At 44.0% G+C, this 23,132-nt stretch overlaps 1 protein-coding gene across 3 annotated transcripts in view; it reads left to right on the top strand.

Annotated features, from left to right (window-relative positions):
- Window positions 1–23,132, top strand: part of DPP6 (dipeptidyl peptidase like 6) — a 540,400-nt gene that overhangs the window by 137,253 nt on the left and 380,015 nt on the right. The window contains exon 1 of one of the 3 annotated variants that reach the window (XM_039549155.1): window positions 4,707–4,995. The exons of the other annotated variants lie outside the window; for them this stretch is intronic. Coding sequence (XP_039405089.1) covers window positions 4,795–4,995 — 201 coding nt within the window. The 5' untranslated portion in view covers window positions 4,707–4,794. Of the gene's footprint in view, window positions 1–4,706; window positions 4,996–23,132 lie in introns of those variants that run through there. 3 annotated transcript variants of the gene reach the window in all.

Genomic DNA, 23,132 nt, shown 5'->3' on the forward strand with positions numbered 1-23,132 from the left:
CCCAGCACACCGGTGAGATCAAAATGAATGATCAAATGTATCCTCAGGGACTGCTGAACTGGTGCATTTGACACAGGAAAGGGATTTTCTGCTCTGGTTTGGTTGGTTTGGGTTTTTAGTGGACACCAGGCAGCAGATGTATAGAATGCATAAGCCTGGGGCCATCAGAGATTCATGAGCTGGATGCTTTTATCTGGGCTGACCATGGTAATAGGAGTTAAGATACTGTATCTTTGTCTGTCTAGTGCCTAGACAGTTGCTATTATAAAAAACCCAGATGTTTTCTATTAATAAATACAGTCATTTTAAGAGAAAATACTAACTTGGCCTTTTTGGGAGTGACATAAAAAAATAACCAGGAAATTCTAAAATTCCTTTAAAAGTCCATTGGAAAATTAAAATATAATAGTTTAAATAATAAAAAGTGTACTTGAACTATTGAATTTTTTTTTTTTTTGGTTAAAAACCCACCTAATCAGCTGCTTAATAATTATCACCACTTGAAAACTGGAAACACGTTTAGCTCTGTCTGCAACAAACTCTGTATTATTTAGATGGCAAGCTCATAAATTGCTTTGTCAGAACAGAAGAATGAAACATGAATAGCAATGCTTGAATTCCCTGACAGATAGAACTAATATCTAAATAAAAAATATCCAGGAGTAATATTGCTGGATTGTTTCTTTGCCAGTGTTATTCTGAGCTGATTTGTCTGAAAACAAATATTTAATGTAAAGTTTTAAAGGCAGTAGGGCTTGGGTTTGACCTGCTTTTGATTGTGTTACATTAATAGTGCTGAAATATGGGGACACTGTTTATTTATACAACGTGGGGGGAAAAAAAAGTGTCATTTTTATCTGAATGCTTTAGAAATGTCAGTAAAACATACTTTGGTGCTGCAGGGAAAATGTCTTAACTAACACACTTTATTTTGATGGAAATGTCACTAGTTAGGAATCAAACCTCCCTTCAAAACTTTGGATACTGAATTAAATATACAACTAAGTGAGGCTTGAAGACACTGTTTGTTTTGAAGTGCCTTGATTTTTATCTTGGGATCTTGTTGCAGAGTTTAGGGAAAGGATTTTTCTTACATATAAGATAGGGTTTAAAGACAAGAACCCTATGTTTGTACTTTTGAAATATTTTGCCTCTTTACACACGTTTCAGAACACAAATTGCTCACTTCTCAAATCTTGCCACGGGCTGGAAAGGTCTTTTGCTGCAATGCAACCCCGGTTCCTGATGTGGTGTTTGTTTAGTGGCATTTTGCTGCCATGTCTAGATGTTTCCTGTAGATTTTTTTGGCTCCATGCTTTCCATGCCCCACTGGTGTGCACATTTTATGACAGTGTCTGCTCACAGGACATTGTAGAGGACTCTGGGCTCCCAGTTGTGCACAGATGAATAGCAAATTAACCACGGACTTGCAAGTGTAGGGTAGAGGTGCCTCCAGCACTGAGCAGTGCCTCAGGAGCACTGGGCTGTGTCCTGCCTCACAGGCAGGCAGGACTACCATAACACATCTTTGCAGGGGACAAGCTGCACCCTGAGATAACTTGTGCACAGGCAGTCTGGAGTGCTCTCCAGAGACCCTAATGAAATCATCTGGGTCCCCTATAACTCTGAAAAATCCTTCTGCTTTCAGCAATGCCATCGACAGACTGATCCTGGTGCATCTTACTGCAGGGGGTTATTCAAGATATTTCTGCCTCCAGCTGCCTGCCCAGCCCTTCTAAACAAGGTCACTCTGGCTGTAGCAGGGTGACAGAAATGTGTCTTGCACTTCCCAACTGGTGCAAATTTTCTTCCTTCACCCACTGTGATATCCAGAACATGATATTAAATTGTTTCTGCTGTCCCCAGTCTGTCATGGAGGGGAGAGCTGGAATCAGAAATGCCTTTAAATAGCTGTAATTATTTATTTTCAGGCAAATGAATCACAGCCCAAAGATGCACGATCAGGATATTTTGGTGGATGAGGACCATTTGGCTGTTTGTTTTTCACTGAGCTTTTCAAGTATTTGACATTGCAATTTTGTATTTCCTTAATATAATTTTTCCGTGAATTGTGTACACACATATATGTACAATATACGTGTGCATGACTAGGCAAACTCAATTATGTGAAATCTTGGTTCTTGAGAATTAAAACCACAAACAGTGTATTTGGATCTGAATTGGTCCTTAGAAGTTCTTCTGGGTTTGAACTGGGCTGTGATGCTGAATGTTTTCTTTTTTCTGTAATTTCTTTGAAACTCTTTAATTCAGACATTTAATCTTTGGTGTTTTTTCCTGCCTAGTGGTTTCATCTTGCCTTTTCGTGGCTTTCTTTGATTATTCCTTTGTGTCCTACTTTTTCCTTAGAAGTTAAAAATGTATTATTTCTTTTAATTTTATTCTCTTGCTCCTTTTTTTTTCAGCACTAGTTGTCACCAATTCCAGGTATCATAAAGCCACTCTTAATGCAGTTCAAGGTGGAATTTAGCTGAGCTATGTGTCCAGATTTTTGGTAGTCAATTTGTGTCTGAAACAGAAGTTACAAGGGGTCCAAGTGGTTTCTGGAAAGTTACCTCTGTTATGATGTGTGTCACTATGACTTAGAAGCCAGACCTTTGCTTCAGAGCATTGTGTGCTCATCTTGTTTTTTAATTAAATGTCAGGATCTCAGTTGTGAAGATCAAAATGATTCCTTCTTTCAAGTTCCGTCAGGAAGGCGATAGAGCGTTTGTTTTTGTTTTCTCTCTTGATGAGATAAGGCTCCCTTTTCATCTAAATATTAAGACTTTTCATGCCTGACTTTGAAGACACAAATAAAAAGGAGTGGATGGAACTATTCAGATGCAAAGAGATTTTTGATCAGGCAGGTGTTGAAATCATAGGGGGAGGGGGTTGCTCTTAAGAATATTGTATACATGCTCTACTGAAGTGGGTTTTTTTTAAGACTGATGAAATTACATATATCAGAGATGGTACTATATTAACAGCTAAAACTTTGAGCAAGAACAGTGTTTAGAGACACAATTTCAGCCCATAAAATCCACTAGTTAAATTATAATGAAGTTTGTGAGCTCTTCAGCAGTCTCTCAGTGGGAATGGGCAAACATTGGTTTATGCTCTGTGTGTTGTAATCCCAATATCTCTGTTAAATTTAGAGGTCAAAGGGGAAGTTTTTTGGAGCGCGAAAGAGGGGACAGCAACTCTGTCACTTTCCTTTAAACCTAAGCATCTGTTGCTATGGAAACCCCTGTGCCTGATGCTGGAGCAACAGGAACTGTCACCCTCTGTCCCGAGCAGCCGTGCTGGGCTGGCGGGGCTGTACCCCGCCGGCAGCTCCGCGGAGCCGGCCCGAGCAGTGCCCGGTGTCCCCGCCCGGAGCGCGGAGCGGCGCCCGCGGTTCCCGGGCCGGGGGAAGGGGCCCGGCGGCCCCGAGCAGAAGCCGTGGCGGGAGGTTCCCGGCGCGGCCCCGGCCCCGGATCCGACCCCGACCGCGACCGCGGCCGCGACCCCGGCCCCAGCCCCGGCCCAGCACGCCCAGCCCGGCCCCGGCTCCGTCCCCGGCTCCGGGACCGCGGTTGTTTATCCCCGGCCGGAGCCGCCGGGAGCCGCTTTGGGCGGATTTCCACTGAGGGGCGCTGAAGCACGTTTTAATGCAGCAAAATGAATTAATACAAAAATAGTAAGAGACACGATTTACCGGATTATTTTAAAAAGCGACGACAACAACCACCTCCAAAAAACCCGCAACCCCCCTCTCCCCGGCCGTGGGGAGATGGGGGAAGGAGGAGGACGGGCGGAGGGGACGGGGACCGGGCAGTGCCCTCATGCCGGGCTAAGCCGTGCCCGCTGGGGCAGGGCAGGGCAGAGGAGAGGCTTCGCCCTCCCCCCCTCTCGCCCCGTCCTCGGAGCCGAGCCACTCTGCGCACAGCGGCCTCCCAGAGCCCCTCCGGCTGCCGGTCCCGCCTCTCCACCTCACCTTCCCCCTCCCCACCTCTTTTTCTCCCTTTCGGCTGGCGATCAGGTGTCCGTTGCCCTTTTTTTTTTTTTTTTTTTTTTTTTTTTTTTTTTTTTTTTTGAGTTGTTTCCCCGGGAAAAAAAAATAGGCAGGAAGAAAACCCTGAAGGTACCGAAAAGGAGATGATTGTAGAAGAACCCTCCTTCCCAGGAAGAGCAACGTGCTTTGAATGAGGCTTCCCAGCCTCTTCCACTCCATCTCACACACTCTGTCACTCTTCCTCTCGCTTGTGCACACTGTTGGTATGCGACCTCGGAGGCGACTGCTCCGCCACCTCTGCCTGGGGAGCCGCTGACAGCCAGCGATTGAGCCAGCCCCCCTTCCTTTTTTTTTTTTTCCCTGCTTTTGCAAACACACACGCACACCCCCAAAGCACATTTAATGCTGATCCACTCAGGCGCCATTATCGGGGGTACGTCTTCTTGGAGTGTTTTGGTTCCTTTTTTTTCTCTTCTGGGTTTTTTTTTTTCTTCCCAGCACCGGATGGTGCAGCATTCCCGGGGCCTGTGGTGTTACGGCTCGATTGCGTTTTATTATTTATTTATCTTTCTTCTTCCTCTCATCACTCCCCCGTCTCTGCTCTCTTGATCCCCCCCGTTTCTCTCCGGGTGCCGGTGCAGAGGACCGCGTAGCAGGATCCCTCGCTCTCCCTTCCACTGATGTGGGACTGATCCTCACCCGCGTGTAGCATGCTGTAGCCAAAAGGAAGAGAGGAGGGGAAGAAAAAAAGAAGCGGCTCTCTTTCCCTCCCTCTCCCTCGTTTCCCGCGGATTGACTTCATGGCTTCACTGTACCAGCGGTTCAGCGGGAAGATCAACACCTCCCGCTCGTTCCCGGTTCCCCCCGAAGCGAGTCACCTCCTGGGCGGCCAGAGCAGCGAGGAGGACGGCGCTGCCGGCAAGACCCCGCGTCCATTGCAACAGGAAGGCAGCCGGCCCCGCTTCCAGTACCAGTCGCGAAGTGACTGCGAGGAGGAGGATGTAAGCGCCGGTGTCGTTCGCGTGCGGTTGGGCTGGGTTTTGGGTGCCCCCCCTCCCCGCCCCCTGTCCTGCGGGATGGCTGTGTGCCCCTCTAGGCTGGCAGCAATTTCTTGCGGTTTGTCCGCTCTTCCAGGCGGGTCTTTGCGCTCCTCTTCTTCCCCTGAAGTGCCGGGAATAGTACGGGACGGAGCCCGCTGGGAGTCGAGCCGATCCAGGACCCGCCCGCCCCCGCACTGGCCCCGCAGCTCTCCCTGTTACCGGGCTCCTTGCGCGGCTCTCCGCTCCTGTGGAACGGGGCTGGGGGGCTCGGGGTCAGCACGTTAGGAAACGCCAAGTGCCAGCTCCGTCCGTCTTCCCCCAAGCTACGCGACAAGGCTCCCCACCCTCCTTTTAAAATTTTTTTTAATTTTTATTTTATTATTATTCCGTGTTTTACCCCTTAACACTCTCCTGGGGCAGAAGTCTTCACCTTGTCCGTCCCTCCTCGCTTTCCTGTCAGCCTCCCCCTAACCTGGCAGCAGGGAAACTTTTTAACCACTGAGCAGCCGTTTCTGGGTCTCTCTCTCGCCCCCTCCCCCTGCCCCCGGGAGAGCCCCCGCGGGGAAGCCGCAAACTTCGGCCGCGCACCTTCCGCTCCCGCGCTGCTTCCGAGAGCAGCGACTTCAAAGGGTGCATCTGCATATCGCCTTAGTAACGAGTGACTAATCCAGGCCGCTGGCTGCCTGCTGTGTCCGATGGAGTTAAACTAGTCTGGGTCGACTGCCCCTGGTTCTTTTGGGGTGGCGAGGAGGGGGCCAGGGGATTTGGAAAGCAGAAAGACTAAGAGAAAAAGGGCCAGTGTTAGATCAAAACATGTGGCTCCCCATCGCTGGCTGGTGTTAGGTTTGCAGAGGGATTTGAGTGTGTTTTGCCTCTGTGGAAGCGCACACAAGGGGAAGCAAATGGCTGCAGTTGGGAATAATGTTTGTGTCTGTTAAAAATACTTGCCCGAGTGGGACGCGTTAGCTTTGCAGCAGGGTTTAGCTTTGGCTCTGGGAGCCTTCCCAAGCAAGGCACAGCTTCAAGCCACAACAGCAGGGCTGCTTCACTCAGAGGATAGTTGTGCATGCAGGGAAATGTCCTCGGATTATCTTTTAAGTCCCTGTCCATATTTGTAAAGACTTTTGTGGTCCATAGAGCAAGCGCTGACTTCTGTCAGCGATGGGGCCAATCGACCTAAACCTCTCCCTGAGGTGAGAGACTGCTGACAGCCCCGGGGGACAGCAGTGACAGGGACCTGAATTGACTCTTCCCTGTGACCCGCTCACCGGCAACGATCTTGGCACTGCTGCTCCTTGGCCCTGGCCAGCTGCAGGAAGGGACCGTGCCCCTTTCCCGGGCGTCCGCACCCACTCGTGACCCTCTCCCGGTGTGGCTGGGGACACGGGGCCCTTCCCGGCGGTGTGCTGGGCTCTAGGTGTCGCTGCGAGCCAGCGGAGTGCCACCTCCAGGGCTGGGCTCAGGCACATTTTCCTCATTGTTTTAATTTCGCTTTCCTGGATTTGGAGACAGCAGATGTCTGGAGCCGCTTCTCTGGTCACCAGAAGCGCTGAGTCCGGAAGCAAAGGAAAGCCTGCAGTTTAGCATGTGCGAGTGATTTGTGCAGAGAGTGTCCAAAATAATATTAATAACAATATTCTTTAACTTCTAAAATGAGAGATTTTTTTTCCTTCTTTTTTTTTTCTTTTCCTTTTCTCTTCCCCCCTCAGAGTTGTGTGGGTGGAGAGTACTGCTGGGCACTGCTGTCTGTTGAGGGACACTGCTGTCTGTGCCTGCCTAGGTGTCTTCTGCAAGGAAGTGCAAAAAGTGTGGCCAGAAACAGGGATTTGGGGTGACTCCTAAACTCACATAGACACTTTGTGTGAATTGTTTTTAAAGGGGGCAACGTGTCTGAGAAAGTCCCCAGGACTAGGTCGGCAACTCACAGGTGCTCCCGTCCAGCAGACTGGGCAACCTGAGCTGGTGGTCTCCGGCAGAGGGTCGTTCAGGTCGGGAGGATGAAGTCATGACGAACCAGTGGAAATGGTCTTTAAATTGTGTGTTTCCGGGAGCGGCAGTTCCGCTCGCGGGGACAGGCGCCGGCAGGAGGGGCAGGACGGCCGGAGGTGTCCGCGGTGCTGAACCGGAGCGGAGTGGGGCGGGGGAGCGGGGTACGGAGCTGTCCGCGGCGCCGAACCCCTCCTGTCCCGGGACACGGGGAGCTGTCCGCGCTGCCGAACCCCTCCTGTCCCGGGACACGGGGAGCTGTCCGCGCTGCCGAACCCCTCCTGTCCCGGGACACGGGGAGCTGTCCGCGCTGCCGAACCCCTCCTGTCCCGGGACACGGGGAGCTGTCCGCGGCGCCGAACCCCTCCTGTCCCGGGACACGGGGAGCTGTCCGCGGCGCCGAACCCCTCCTGTCCCGGGACACGGGGAGCTGTCCGCGGCGCCGAACCCCTCCTGTCCCGGGACACGGGGAGCTGTCCGCGGCGCCGAACCCCTCCTGTCCCGGGACACGGGGAGCTGTCCGCGGCGCCGAACCCCTCCTGTCCCAGAGAAGGGGAGCTGTTTGCTCTGCCAAACCCTCCCGGAGTGGTGCCGAGGCGAGCTGGCAGTGACCTCTTGCCATCATCCCTGGCGAGATCGGCAGAGACAGAGGGCTCCTTTCCCATCCCCCGTGGCAGCAGTCAGGCTCACTCAGGATGAGCAAATGCAGCCCTGGGCATGAGACCCCCGAGGGAAAGGGAAAAGTGAGGCAGAGAGCTGGCAAAGACCAAGGAATAAGTACAAGGAGAGTGGTCTGTTTGTGCAGGGTATCAGGAGTACATGCTATTGCTCATCATGGGGGAGGGCTTAAGGAGACAACATTGGAAACTCTTTTCGAAGATTAGACTTCTGTTTCCTGTTTTGTACAAGTGGGGTATTCACACTGTCTTTCGTCTTTCAACATCAATGTAGGAGAAAACCCCAGAACCTAAACATATGGAAACAAAGGGCTTTTTCCCTTTCCATACTTGGAAATATCAAAACAAACGTGAGAAAGAGGCTGTTCTGTTCCTAACTTTGTCATGTGATTAATAAAAGGGAGAGAACGGAGTGTATTTTATGGGTTGCTGATGATGATTTTTCCTATTGAAATATGTGTGCTGTATTCAGCACTGTATTTTTAAGCACCAGCACAGACCTCAATGCAGAAAAAAAAGGATCTTGCCTTTGAAGGTCACAGTATTGTAAGTAAGCATTCTGTCCACTGGAAGTACTACTGGTGGAAAAATACTATGTGAAATCTATACAGAGTTAAAGAGGAGGCAGTAAGTCCCTAATAAAATTCAAATCAAAACCAATAATGATTTTATATGACAACTGCTGACTTACAGACACCATTGAGACACACCTGAGAACATTATTTCTGTAATGTAAAAGTATAGCAAAGTAGAGGTTGCAACATTCTTTAGAATTTTAAATAGTTTGTACTATGTTTCAACTCATGGCAGTTCTATCAGAAAAATAATATATAGTAGACCTAACTACTGAACAAAACCTGGATTGACTCATGCAAATTTTTCATGTTAATTTCTAGTCTGATGAGACAATCATGTTATTTATGGGAGGAGTAATAAGGAAACTAGGTTCTGTATAAATGACACCAGAAAAGCACTTCCTAGTTGGCTCTGTGGCATTATTGATATTAAAGTTAATTATTGGAACAGCTCTAAACAAAATTCTGATGACATATTTACCTTGTTGTAAGATTAGCTTTTCACTACATTTATTTAGATGAGGAGACATCTGTGAGAACTCTTCGTTCAGTTTAGTGTGGTGGAATAGCAGGTTATGAAAATTTTTTTTAACATAATTTTCTTTTTTAGATTGATGAGATTACCTTTTAGATGGTAATTTTGATTGGTTTATCTTTTAGACTGATGAGATAAATGCTCTGCATATTGTAAAGTGGAAGGGATTTTCTCTTACACATTGACTTGGGAACTTTTCTCCATAAGGTAGAGCTTCTTCATCTTTTCAAGTCTTCTTTCTTGGCATCACAGTGATTAATGAGTTTAATTTTTGCAGGCAACTGCCAGGAGGTGCTGAGTAAGATGTATCATGCTGATTGTGTGTAATGCCACTCCTTTTAATTACTGGGATGATAACAATGCATTAATCAGGTGCATAAAAAATTCAACACTGTTCTGTAATGTGGAATATTGATCCATTTTATAAGGCACTGATTGTAAAACAATGATCACAGAAGTCTTTTTTAAAGTGAATTTTGTATGATAAGTTATCTGTTAAAGATATTGAATCCTCCAGTGAAACAGCATAACACTTTTTGATATAAAAAGCCACATGCTGCATTCTTACAGGTTCATTACTTAGCCAAAATTCTCGTTGGCTTTAGTAGGCGACTTAAGCATATAAAAAAAGCCAGTCCCAAAGTACAAAAGCTTTCATTCCTATGAATAGTCTTTCAATAACTGAATTCTGAATATTTCTTTCTTTCCTGTATTTGTGTAAAACTACTTTTGGCCATATATTATACCTCGCTAGTTCTGAAATTGATTATTCAGACTGATTTACCTTTTGAGAAGTTTTTCATTCAAATATAAATGGAGATAATTTTGAGATGCCTCAGTGAAACCGTGTTTTGTGCTTCAATAAATTAAGGATTTAGTAAATCAAATATCCTTTGTTAACAGAGTGAGTCTGAGAAAGTGAGACTCAAAACCATCAGTGTAAAAAACAAAGGTAATTTGATATGTCAGACTTGCTGTTGCATGTAATTGAAAGTGTTAATTTTCAGTTCATTATTTGTGTAATGGGAAGAGATATTGCCTCCTAGAAATGTGTGTCAAGGACAGTGTTTCAGAAAGTTTGAGGCCTGAGCTGCAGGCAACAGGCATTTCAAAAGTGGGATGTTTTTCTCCTAAAGAGAAGAGTGAATTGATTGTACAGAGGGGGTTGTAGGGCTGCAGAAATCCCAGCTTTGTCGTAACATGTAATAATTTGAATTGTAACCAGAATTCTATCTGTAGATCTGGACTACTGTGTATATGGGCAGAAACTACTGTTTAAGTCTGTAAGAATCTCTTGTTCTGCCTCTTCTTCGTGAGTTTTTGGATGCTGAACTCAGTTATCCTCCAGCCATTAAGATGCAGAGAGCTGGAATGGATATTTCAGTGGAAATAGTTAGGCCCCACTGACATCCTGTAACTCACCTTTTGAAATGAATAAAAATTACAGCTTACTTCCTTCAAAAGGAATAGTTATAAACCTTATTAAAATCATGGGTTATATTTTCACAGAAGCCCATCACATATGTTGTGATTACTGAATACTGGGCACTCTGATCTGCAGGTGATACACTTTTCATACTTGGCTTTATGGCTATATCTGTCATTAAACCAACTTACGATTTTTGCTGCCAGTTTAAAAGCAGCCTCTGTTTCTGCAGTCTTCCCTAGCCATGGTGATGATGCACACACTAAAAAATCTGCCAGAGAAAATGTATTTTTAAGTATTCAGGAAAAGCTGTGTGAAGAGGCTGAATCATCTCTCTGATAGTAGTGAACTGTGCCATAGGTTGGGATACCTCACACAGAGTACTCGGCTCACGTTATTTCTCTCTCTGAGCTGGGAGCTTGAGTGCAGAAACCAGAGACTGAGCCCAGGGTTGGAGCAGCTCAAGTTGGTTTCCAAGGGGCTTTTAAAGACATAGGAACTGGGAAAAAACATCTGTGAGTATGTGCTCTTCTCCACCCATTCGTATATTTTTGTTTCAGGAAAGGCCAGACTGAAGGCAGTCCTTAGGGTGTGTATCATAGCTTGGAAAATGCTCTTTGGGACTCAGAAGATTTTTGTCCCTTGAAATAAAAAGCTTTACATTACTTTGGGCTAATATATTTATGCTTGTGTTGGTGCAGTAAAATCTCCCGTTGTAGCTCGTTAACTGCAGGTTGATTTTTCCGGGATTTTTGTCTGATGTGCTGGATGGTTCCCAGCACGCTGCCGTGAGGTACGAGCGTTTTCATCCCGTGACCAAGGGGTGGCAGCGTGTCGTGATCACACCGTTCCTATGGAGTGCTTGGCTTTTCCCTGCTTTTATAGGGAAGCACCAACCACCCACTTGTTTACATACTCACACCTACACGTGGGGGTTCTTCAATTCCTTACTGCTTTCTCTAGGTCTGTTGGAACTGATGGCAGTTCTGTAACTCTCTTTTTCACCTTCAGGGAGAAATATTTGTTTTGACAGCTCAGACAAAATGATTCAGCAATAGTTTTAAGCGGCCCCTTATTCAGACATGGAGGAAGGAGGAAAGAAACAAATCTTCCTTCTAAGGGAATGTTTTTCTCTTTTCTCCGAAAGGAAAGCAAATAAGAAACCAGTATTTTCCCAAAAGCCTCTTTCACTCACAGTGGGTTGTGATACACTGTATCTTTTCAAAAGCAATAATAATAATTTAGGTTTGTAGTTTCAAGTTATTTCAAAAGATTTGTGGTCAAATACAAAAATACATACTGGAATATATTTCTTAGTTAGATGCACAAATACTTATTTTTGATCAGTTTTTTAACAGATGTGTTCACCTTTGAAAACGTTATGTGTATTCATTAAATTGTGGGTGTTTGGTACTGGTAGGATTCAGTGTGGGTGAGTTCACTGAGTTAAAGCATATTTTGAGTGTGTGCATTCATCTATATGAATAGATCACTGGGCCATAATCTTTACTGCCAGTATATAACTATAAAAGAGAGTCAGAATGAGCTTTGGGCTCATGGATATTTCACAGCACAGAGCAGTGCAGAAGGGAACAGAGGGAGAGTGTGCTAGTACAGTCCAGTAAGGTGTTCTGAAGGGGGAATGGGCACTGGTTTCTCTGTAGTGGAAAGACAAGTCCTTCACAACCTTTCCACCTATAGAGCATTTGGGAACCTAAATTTTCCACATGAAAAACAGAGTTTTAATTACATCTTACTTTTTTAAGCACTTTAATTTAGAGACATTTCATAGTTTATTTTGTTAAAAACAGCATTTGAAAGTCTTCCCAACTATTACAGCAAAGATCAATGCAGTTTTTAAGCCTCAGGAAACGTGGAGTGTGGAGTCAGGGGGAGAGGTAGAGAGGGGCCTGGTACTCACTCATTCACTCAGGAAGCATTTCAGTTTACACAGAGGTACTGAAGTGTGTGAGGTAATCTGAAAAATGCCGATACTGTGACTCTCTGCTGATGAATATGGTTTTTAATTATTTATCCCTCACATAGAGTAAATTATTTTACTCTAAACAAGGTGCTTGTTAGTAGAGCTCAGCTATTACATAGATTCTTCCATGAGCTGCAGTCTCTGTACCTTTTCAAACTGCACTTATTATTATCTTCACTTTGCTGATGGAGAGTTGGAGGCTGAGGTGACACATGGACAGTTCATCTCAGCTCTGTGGCAGTGATGGTCTGCTGTGGCTCAGCCTTGTGAGCTATTGCAATTTCTGGTTCTGGGCCCCAGGGGCTTTAAGACTAAAAATTGTCCCAGTTATCATCAAGGATATTCTTACAGGTGTAAAACTAATTGTGAAGTCTGGCACATTTGAATCTTTGCTGTATCTAGCACTCATTTCTGACAGTTTTGCTGTGGCATTTCAAATGTCTGATGTTTCCTTCTAGCTCTTCAAGGCTTTGGAGTTTGCTTTGAGCAAAAGGAGATTTAAAGCATCCAAAAGGAAGGACAGGAGTACCTTAATGCTTTCATTATAATATTTCAGGGAGGGGGTGGTTTGGGGCTTTTTATATTTCTTTTCTGTATTTGTCAATAGCATCTGCTCCAGCATTTCAAGCAGATTTCAATCTAGGCAGACCTCAAAAGCAAATGCAAAATTCTCCCCAGGCTTTCTCTCTTGGATGTACAGAGCTACATGAAATGGAAATGCAGCAGTGGGAAATTCCTGGTAACCTCAGCTCCAGTTATACCCCAGTCATTAATTTTAAAGTGTTTATGACAAAAGTATGTACGTGTTCCTTATTTTCCATTAAAATAAGCTCGAACACTCTATAAAAGAACATAGCTGTGGTATTTTGGTCAGAGGAGAAATGAAACCCACGCAGACTGAGCAGTTACAGATGTTGCTGCAGTCTCCAAGCCCTAGATCTGAAGACACTTGGTGAGCAGAACCCGCAGGAGGTGTACACAGGATCCCTGTGCCTGCTGCTTTCCTCCTGTCCCGCAGAGGCAGAGGGAGAAGTCCAGCACCTGGGCAGCAGCAGGAGGTTTGTTGCTGCCTGTTGTCCCTTCTCAAGGGTATAAGCAGTGGTTTGCAGAGCCCAGTCTGTACAGTTTGTGTCTGTGAAGATGAATTCAAGTGTCCTGCAGTGCCTCTGGCTAAGGGGGACTAAAAAAGACTTTTATTTATAAGGTCAGCCTTTGGCAAAAGAAAAAATATGACCTGCTAACAGTATCAAAACAGACATTTATGCTTGTACCAGGGTTACAGAAAAGGAATCTGGTGGCAGCTGCTGCTGCTGGCTGGATAGGGTGGTATGAGAGGTGGCTCTGGGCTGGATGGCTCTTCCCGTTTGCTCCCAAGACTTCTGAATCCCTTATATGCCACAGAGGCAGCAAGCACAGCTCATCTCTTCCTCTCTCCCATCCCTCCGCCCTACCTCATAGGAGAAGAATTCCATGGTTTTTGCACTGCTGGGAAGTCATGAGCCAGTTCTTCCTCCCTATCTAACAGGTGGCTGCTGGCAACCTTATCTCTCTGTGCCCTGGCGCCTAAGGATGGATATCCCAGCAAAACCCCGGATGGCTCCACTCCAGCCACTGTCCAGTGATATTCCCTCAGGCATTGCTCCTGCCTGTGTCCGTGCCCTCCTCTCAGGATAGGCAGGTTGGGTTATCTTGTGTTTCAGGGGAGCACAAGGAGACTTGAGCAGAGAGCAAAGAGGGTGTTGGGATCTGCTTTAAATAGTGTTTGACCTCTTGCATAAGAGACTGATTGTCCCAAGATAAGTTTATTGCATACACAGCTCTGAGATTTGCGCAGATTGCTTGTGAGATTATGTTTCATGTGACTGTAGAATCCTATCTTTATTTGTTTGTAATTTATTGCTAAATCTTTCCTCATGTTTCTGTATAACCTGTACTAAATACGATTTGGTTTTGATTTTGTTTTTCTATTTCTATTTCATCTAGGTGCTAGAAAAGAAAAGCAATATTTAAAAGACCGAATTTCTATTACTTTGTTCTTAGGGAAGCTGTAGAAATCAACAACTATGTTGCTATAGACACATAAATGCTTTACAGTGAACCAAAGATTTCCACTTTTACTACTCTTCTAGGCATATTGAATCTAAGCACTTTATTGACACCGTTCCTCTGCCTGCTCTATATTAACTCCTTCTTTTTCTTTTTTTTCTTTTCTTTTTCTTTTTTTTTTTTTTTTTTTTTTTTATTTGGGTGTAATCCCAGATACAAGAGGAGACACATGGAGAAAACACTAAAGGTATTATAGTTCTTCACAATGGTGTCTCTGATAAAGTGGGTGCTGTTGAAGCAGCTTCTTTGTTCTGTTATGAACTGCAGCACAAACACTTGTCAGAACACATACAGTGAGTCATTGCAAACAAGAGTAATTAATTAAAACTGACAGAGCCAAGGTTTAGGATCACAGTAACCCCATCTATTGAACTTGCCTTGTTTATACTCCCTGTGTTTGAGTGCAGTGTGATTGGAAGAGGCTTCTTCAAGGAGTGGGTGACTCTCACTGATTTCTGGGCACATTTATATACCTTCTCTTTGAGGAGGCATGGATCAGTGGTAGAGCATTGGAATAACTGTTAGGGAAGTCTTGCAGCTCCTGGGTCTGCCACTGACCTGCTGCATGACCTTCAGCCAGTTATTTACCCCTGGGAGGCATGACCTGCATCTGTTGGGCGCCATAAAGGAATCAGGGCTGCGACTTTGTTGCTTCGCTGTGGTGGTGCAGAATTAAATAATTTTTGCTTTTGGCCTAAAGCTTCAGGCTAAAAAGAACCCATAGATAGAAACATGAGATTATTAACAATTAGTAGTGCAGTCATTAATTCTGACAGTGGCAACATTTGTGGGAGCATTGCTAATAACCAAAACAGGCCCTGATTGTCCTTGTTTATGGTGGGCTAAAGGTCTCCTTCATTACAATGTTTCACTGGCAGTGCCAGGAACTGATAATCACTATAATGCACATTTTTTCTTTTAGCTAAGAAAAGCTAATAAGCATCTGTAGTTTTGAAAATGTCAGATTGAGCCAAAGTGCATGCAATTAGATAAGGATAATGTAGCAGATAATAAGAAGATACATGATACTGGATGAGCAGTTATCAGACTGTTGTGCTTTGGCTGCTGGAGTGCTACGTGCTGTGTAAAAGGAAGTGGTGGTTGGTTGAGGGGAAACATGCCAAGAGTTGTCACAAATGGAAATGGGAGCTAATGTGGTGAAGTGACAAGGTTGGTCCTGGGGGAGTGTAAATATGGATGTCAGGCTTTTGATAGATGGAAGGGTTGTCTGGGTTAAAAGTCATGTACTTGGGAGGTGGGAAAGGCCACTGAGGAAAAAAAAAGGAAGCAAATATGGAAAGGAAGATGGGCAGAATGGAATAATTTGTCGTTGCTGTCTCTAATGTTTCTTTTTTCCTTTTTTCAATGACTCTCTGCCCTGTGTATGTGTGGTGTCTGGGCTGTTCTAGCAGCTTTAGTGTGCTAAAACCTTTCTGAGACAACTTTTTTGCCCAAAAGGAGACACAGACATGATGCACTCATTAAGTGTGAATTTTCAATCAGTGTCCTCAGTTTGCCTCTGGGGGAAAGAATGAGGCAGACTCTGGGAGCAGGGTTAAAAACAAGAGGATGAGAAACAGACAAAGGACAACAAAGGAAAAGAAGAAAGAGGAAAGCCATGAGGCACAGAACTGGATGCCAACTCTGATACTGGAAGAGAAGAAATTTTGCTTCTAAAATTTTTTTTGTTTTAGGGCAAAATATTTCTTGTGGCTGAGACAGAATATTCCATATTTTCCCTTTCTTCCTACTTAGCCTAATCTAGCAGCTAGCTCTCGACAGAAGGGCAGGTTCTTTGTGATCCGAGAGAATAGGGATTTTTGTCTGATGTTTTTTCCTGAAATATCTCTTCTACTCTTATTCCACCTCTCATGAAGTATTCTGATGCCTCCAGAGGGAAGATATTAGGAGCCATTTCTGCTGTATTTTGGTTCTATAATAACTTTTACCATTTTTTTTCTTTTTAGAATTCTCCAAGTATTTAATACCTTTATAAAATACCTGACAGAAAATCTGTATAGTTCTCATCCTCTCCTCTTCTGTAATGTCTTTAAGACCTTTAAGAAGATATTCTATAAATACTTAACTTGTGACTAGCTATGTAGCTACACGTTCAGTCTTAGGAAAAAAAATTATTATCCTTATGATATGTTTGAATTTTAAATAACAAATTCAAGGTATGTTTTGTCAGAAAAAATTGTCCCTTTAAATTGCAGTTTACACCAGAATATATCCTTTTTTGCTGTACTTTCAGCCTTGATTACCTGTGTTTGTATTACAGGGTTGTATAGAAGGGTGTGTTTGATGTTTGGAGAGGTCTCTAGGAGAATCATAGAATCACAGAATTGTTTGGGTTGGAAGGGATCTTAAAAATCATCTTTCCCATGGGCAGGGGCACCTTCACTGTCTGTGACAGTTTAAACTCGGGAGGGGGGGGAGGTTGAAATTCTCTTCCCTTGAATGTTCAGAGAAGGTAACATCCCATTCACAGGATGTAAATCCAGAGCACATATGAACATGGCCAAAACGGTTATTTTTGTTATTGTTGTTGTTTTCTCTTTTATTTTTACAGTTCAGTCAATAGCAAGTTAAATGCTTCTCAGTAAGTTGTTCTTCTCCAGGCATTGGGCAAAGTTCATCTTAGAGGAGAGTGAAAGGAGAGGAAATCCACGGTTTTGTCTCATGTTGCGTCATGAGTGAACATTTTCTTTCTCTCACAGACACATGTTTCTCTCGTAACAACTGCACAGCTCTGTAGTGGCTCTCCCCTTTTTGGGTGAGCTAGAAAGAAGTGCCTCATGGCACTGGGCAGAGAAGGTGAAGGTCAAGAGCAAGGTTAAAGCCAGTTTAATCACACTCTGTAAATCTGCATGTGAAATCCCTCAAATTGTAACCATGTTCCTTCACTGTCTCTCCCTGTCTGTGCTAAGCTGGAGCTCTTCTAGAAATTAGCTTTTGGTAGATAGCACATGGCCAGTGAGCTGGAAGGATGTGTGAGAATGCCACAGTCAGCTTTTTAACTGTGCAGCTTAGTGTAAAATGTAGGGAGCAGCAGTGTGAATCGAAGGATTGAATTTGCCCTAAAAGTTCCACAAAAGGCTCCTCTTTTGCTGAAGACAGATTGTGCCAGTCCAACCCGAAAAACTGTAATTTAATTTGAAAGCACCGTTCTGCATTCCTTTCACCTGATCTCGATTGGTGACAAGCCATAAAATTTCTCTGTGGTCCGCTGGAATTTAATAGATGAGAATCCTCTCACTTCATAAAATGATTAAAAGCACTCCAAATGTATACTATTAGCAAGACTTCTGTGAGACAACTCAATCATCAGGCTTCAGGGCCCTTTGAGAAAGGTTTTGTGAGCATTGCTTGAAAGGCAGATTGCTGAGATAGGTAATAATTGAGGGAAAGACTAATAAACTGCAAGACAAAGTAACTTAGAGAAAAAATGATAAAGGATGTGTGTAACAGAGGTTTTTCCTGTTTGCCACAATGCTGAGAAGATGAATTGTACAAGGATCAATGTCTCTAGCAGGGATAAGTGATAACTGTGGGGCTCATTTTGGCAGCAGCCCGCTCCTGTGTTTTTCTTTAACCAGCACCTTGGACAGCACTGAAAAGCAGAAAGAAGCAGTTTGGTTTTGTGTGTACGGCCTGTATCTCATCTAGAAAACTCATCTTCCTCCAGCATGTTGGATCATAAACCAAAAACTGAATCCACTTTCATCAAATGTTTGTAAGTAATGAACCATTTCAGGACCGTTCTGTTCTGCTCAGGGCATTTCTACAAACAGAAGAAGGATGATTTATCGACTGATTGTAAAATACATCTTGGGCATTAGGGACTGCCTTTCCTCTCTCCCTCTCCCTCCTTTCATACAGGCTGGCTGTGACTTTCCAAACAAGCAATAAAATGTGACTGTTTTATTTTCCTATTCCATTTGTTTTCGTGAATGCCAAGCAAAAGCTAGTTAAGCGGTAACTGGGCAACCAGGTATTTGGAAACTGAGCCTCTTAACATCAGTTTAGATGCCCCAAATTGCTAAGATTGGGTGAAGAAATCTGGTGGCTGCTTTTAATCAAATGGGTTATTTGAGAGTTTGTCTATTGACATCGCTGAACTTTCTGATGAAAACTTAGAATATATCTCATAGTTAGTCCTCTCTTTTCTTCCTCTGGAGCTCAGAGCAGTCCAGAAAGGTACAGCACCAAAATATGTTCTTTACGTCACAGTGACATAACTTTCAGAGTTTCCAAATGTAAATTTGTGTACTTACTAAAAGGCAGAGAGGCTTTTTGTACTTAATAGGTCTTATCTCTTATCAAAGCAGGAGGTGAGAATTTTCCATGACTTGGACTCTCCCTTTCCCTTATAATGGCTGAAGTGGAGAATCTGTCCATCCTCTGGATATCTATCTAGGAGAAAGTTTTGTTGTCAGACCGAGGCATTTCCATCATTTTTCTTGGTCGGCTTCAATCATCACTGATTCTCATTTGTTCAGGTCAATGGGCCCTTCTCTGGAGACAGTAAAGTTTTTTAAAATGAAGGATATTGTTGAAATAAGAATTGATGGCTCTAATCTGATCATAAATTGTTTTAGGCAGGAAATAACAAGATTTTTAAGATCTTGCACATTGAAGTATTGAAATAGTCTTCTACAAAGACTGGCCAAAGATAAAAATTATATCTAGCTTTAGGCTAGATCTAGAAATCCTACTTTTATGTGATTGTATACCTGCCCTTGGAAGCAGAGAAAACATAGGGGCCACTTTTTCAACTAAATCTACTGAAATTTTACATGAGCTAGTGAAGATGTCTCTTCCTCCAGCTAGGTAACAGGAACTCAGTTTTGATTATACAGACTAAACATCTTTTCAAAGAATCTCCTGAAGAGGTAAAGGTTATTAGATTCTGTGTTTGTTAAAAAAAAAAAAAAATAAAATGGGTTATACAGGGCTGAATCTTCCCTCTGAACATATTTTTAAGGTAGTTCAATCAGGTTTGTTTGAGAGTCCCTTGATTGCTGCATTTCAAACAGGATGTGTCAGATGTATATAATATTTCTTTAAGCATTTCCAGCTACCTCCCCTGTAGGCCAAGCACTTTTCCATTTCCAGAGGCAAGATGTCTGTCACTAGGAGGGCAGCAGCATCTATAGACATTTACGCTGCAAGTGTTCTGTGTGGGAAAATCTAGTTCAGAGCAGTTCTTTTCCTCTTATTGTTGTAGAATTGTATGTTCTTCTTTTTCTCTTGGCTTTAGTGTTTCTGCACAGAGTCCCAGAGTCCTTTATAGACAGTAGCTTTGCCTGTCTCCATAACAAAGGCAGATTGCAAAGAAAAGCCTAAGGATGAGAAACTCAAAAGAAATCAGACAGTTTGTTTTCTATTACAGGACCACTACAGTGTATGAACATTATCTCCAGACTAGGTGAGTTGCAGATTTTGGTATCTGAAGAGAATTTAGTAGCTCAATACATTCAAATGATCGAGAACACTGAAATGAGTTTGAACAGCCTTACTGAGTATTTTCCTTTTTTAATACAAATCACCCCCAGGCCATAGGAGCAGTGCAGTTCATGTGACAGAATTGCCCAGCTGTAAGCACCCAAGTTCATTAAGTCTCTGTGACTCAGAAACAGGCAGAGCAAGAGTTCACTTCATGTAGGAACACACCTGAAGCCCTTCAATGGCTCATTGCACTGTATGGGTTCAGAGTGGGTTTAACATGCATTGGAAGCTTACAGTAATAAACCACAAATTGTTTTAGAGACCCCACCCAGAGGAGAAAAACTGCCCATTATTGTGTGCCATTTTTCTAGTGAGAAGTCTGGGATTGGTTCTCAGCCTTGTTCCAGACCCCATCTCTGAGCATGAGCTCTTGGCTGTTGCTGCAGACCCAGGAGGGGTCTCCTCTCTCCTGTCCTTTCTAAACACAAGAAAACATGGGAAAGTTGGAAAAAAACCTGAGGAAAAGTGAATATGGCTGGGTGGTGGTGGTAGGAAGAGTGCTGGGATGTAGGGCTCTGCTCGTCAGCAGATGGTGAGTGTAAAACTTAACCCAAGAAGGGGTACCACAGGCAATGCCAGGCAATTCCTGTTAGCTTCTTCCCCTCAGTATCCCTGGTGCTGATTTTTCAAGCTCACAGTGGGCTCAAAATGTTGCCAGTGTAGGAAGGGCTGTGAGCAGCTGTGTCCTTTGCTGTGTCCCTGAGCACTTGTGAGAACTTGACCTACGGCACAGACTGGTTTAATGAAGCTACTTCTTCAAATAAGTGATGACACGCATACGTGTGAAGAGGTTTGATGTAGCAAGACTGCTCTGAGGCAGGAAATTTCATACCAATTATTCACTGGGAATAATTCACTGGCCAGCACTGGGAGAGGAGAACAGCCCTCTCCGTTTTTGAGCAGTGCAGGAGGGGAACAGCAGAAGTGGTGCTTTCTGAAATGGGTGCAGAGGGGAAGCAGTGATGGTGGTGCCCTCTCAGTGTGGTTAGAGGCAAAGGATGCAGGCAACAGCTTTGCACAAGTGCAGAGGAGTGGATTGGGTTGATGTTGAGAGGGTGGAAACTGCCAAAGTAATCTCCAGGTGTCTCATCCCAACAGCAGAGGGAAGGCAATCTGCATGTGAGCAGTACATCAGCCAAACCCATGGCTGTAGCACATGACTGGGAGTTAGAGAGCTGGCTTCTCTTCCTGTGTGGCATTTAATTTTTTGGGAACATTTAAATCCCTGGGTTGTATTGGGCAGATTTTCCAGAAGATTTTGGTTATGCAATAAGAGTCATCCGATATTGTTTCTACACTGCTGTTAAGATGAAGTGTTCTTATTATATCCTATAATCTTACTTGAGTTTTCTGTTCTTGATGATTTTTCTAAGCCTTGGGCTAAAAGGCATTGTGATAGAAATTATTCACCCAACAAAATGTCCAAACTGTAAAGCACTAAAACTCTTTCCTTTTTTCCCTACTTCTCAAGACAGCAAAGATCAAGCAGTAGAGCTTATACTGCTTGAAAGTGCTAATATGTGTTGAAGACTCAGGATTTTTAGGTTTATTTGAGCTGGAATTTCACATGCCACCAAACACACAGTCAATCTAAATCAGTGCCTCCCCAGGGCCGTGTCTGCCCAAGGGATGAGGGTCCCTCGTGCCAAAGCTGCATGTGCAGGGCTCAGTGTAATGCTCTTGTGGAAGAGCTGAGGGTACCACAAGCACTTTGTTGCGCTCATGCAGTGCAAGCTTTCACCTGCTGATCATTCATATTAGTCAGAACTAATTTACCTGCTGATCAGTCACCCTGCTGTAAACTTTCAGGTGCTGGTAGAGGTTTTTCAGGGCTCCATTACAAACCTCTGTATGATATTACAATATACATCAGAGAAATCACCACCATGTCAGGCACTCAAAAAATATCGGTGGTTCTGGACTTACCATTGCTAGTGAATCCCTTCATTCATTTTTGCTTGTACTCAGTACTCTAATTTCCTTGTGTGCTTTGAGTGTCTTTAATTAAATGATTGCATGTCACTGTGGTTGTGTTTGGTTGTTTTGCACAGGACCCCTCTTCCTGTGCTCACAGTCCTTTGATGAAAAGCTCTCCAACATTGCATTTTCTGCCTGTTGTTTAATGTATGGCCCTAGGCCTTAATCTGCTCTCTCTTCAGACACTGTTTAATCTTCTCTTCTGCTCTTTTCTAGCATTTACTGCCACAATTTTTGAATGCTAATGATTTTTTTTTCATGGGACAGTTGCTGAATATGAGGAGAGGTTTATTCCCTGAGCTAAGGAGCAATTCTTAAGGTATCCTAAACACCAAAATATAAAGACTATTTTTGTGAGAGTTTAAAACATGGATCTGTGACCTCATTGACAGTGCTGACCCTCAGCATTTCTCAAATAGTATCAGAAGTCCCAGAGGTGAACATTTGTGAAGTAAGTGACACTGTAGTGCTCACTTAGCAAAATTCAGCTTAAATGTTTTGCCCAGCATCACAGAATCTGGCTGTATGAGAGACAGGGAAATCATCTGTGTCTTTAGCATGTCTTGCTGAGTCATGAAATTGTCCCTCCTCCATCTTTCCAGCTCAGTACTTCATTTACTGCATGCGGCTGCTTTCCAGTCACGCATGTCACCATGGGCCCCACTAATTCCCTCATGGGGCCTTTGCATTATAAATCCCAGTGTGCTTGAGGACGAGGCTAAGTTAAGGTTGCATTGGACTGTATCAGTTTTACAGAGACCCCCAAAAATGTGCTGTGCTTAGAGGTAAACCAAGACTTGTAGGGAGAAGTAGTATTTTTCATTAGGGTAACAAGTCTTGTGGGTAGAAAAAATTTGAAGTGCACTTGCCCTTCAGATTCCTCTTACATCAGCTGACTTCCTCCTAAAAACGACACCTCTTTTATGTCCCCAGCTGAGGCTACAGAAACAGCCCCCTCTTACAAAGCAAGCAGGAAAACAAGAGGTGGCATTACATGTCAGCAAATGGAGTCTCCAGTGGTTCATTATTAGATTAAATGCAGGAGAGTGACTCCAGACCTTTGAGTTAGCAGAGTAACTGAAAATAGTTTTGTTCTCACCCTCTCTAAGAATCAGCTGTTGTGGGGAAAGAGGTCCCTTATCTCTCTAGTGTCGTAGTCGTCAGAATGCAGGAAATATGTCATGAATTGGGAATGCTGAATTCTTTTCTGATAGCAAAGGGCGTATTTTAGTTATTTCTACCCACTCATGAGGAAATCAGACACACAGCTCTGACACCTTTCCACTGTCTGTTCCCTTTTGTATGCATCTGACTATCTTCT

The sequence above is a fragment of the Corvus cornix genome, chromosome 2, assembly GCF_000738735.6.
Source record: "Corvus cornix cornix isolate S_Up_H32 chromosome 2, ASM73873v5, whole genome shotgun sequence".
NCBI classification, from domain to species: Eukaryota; Metazoa; Chordata; class Aves; order Passeriformes; family Corvidae; genus Corvus; species Corvus cornix.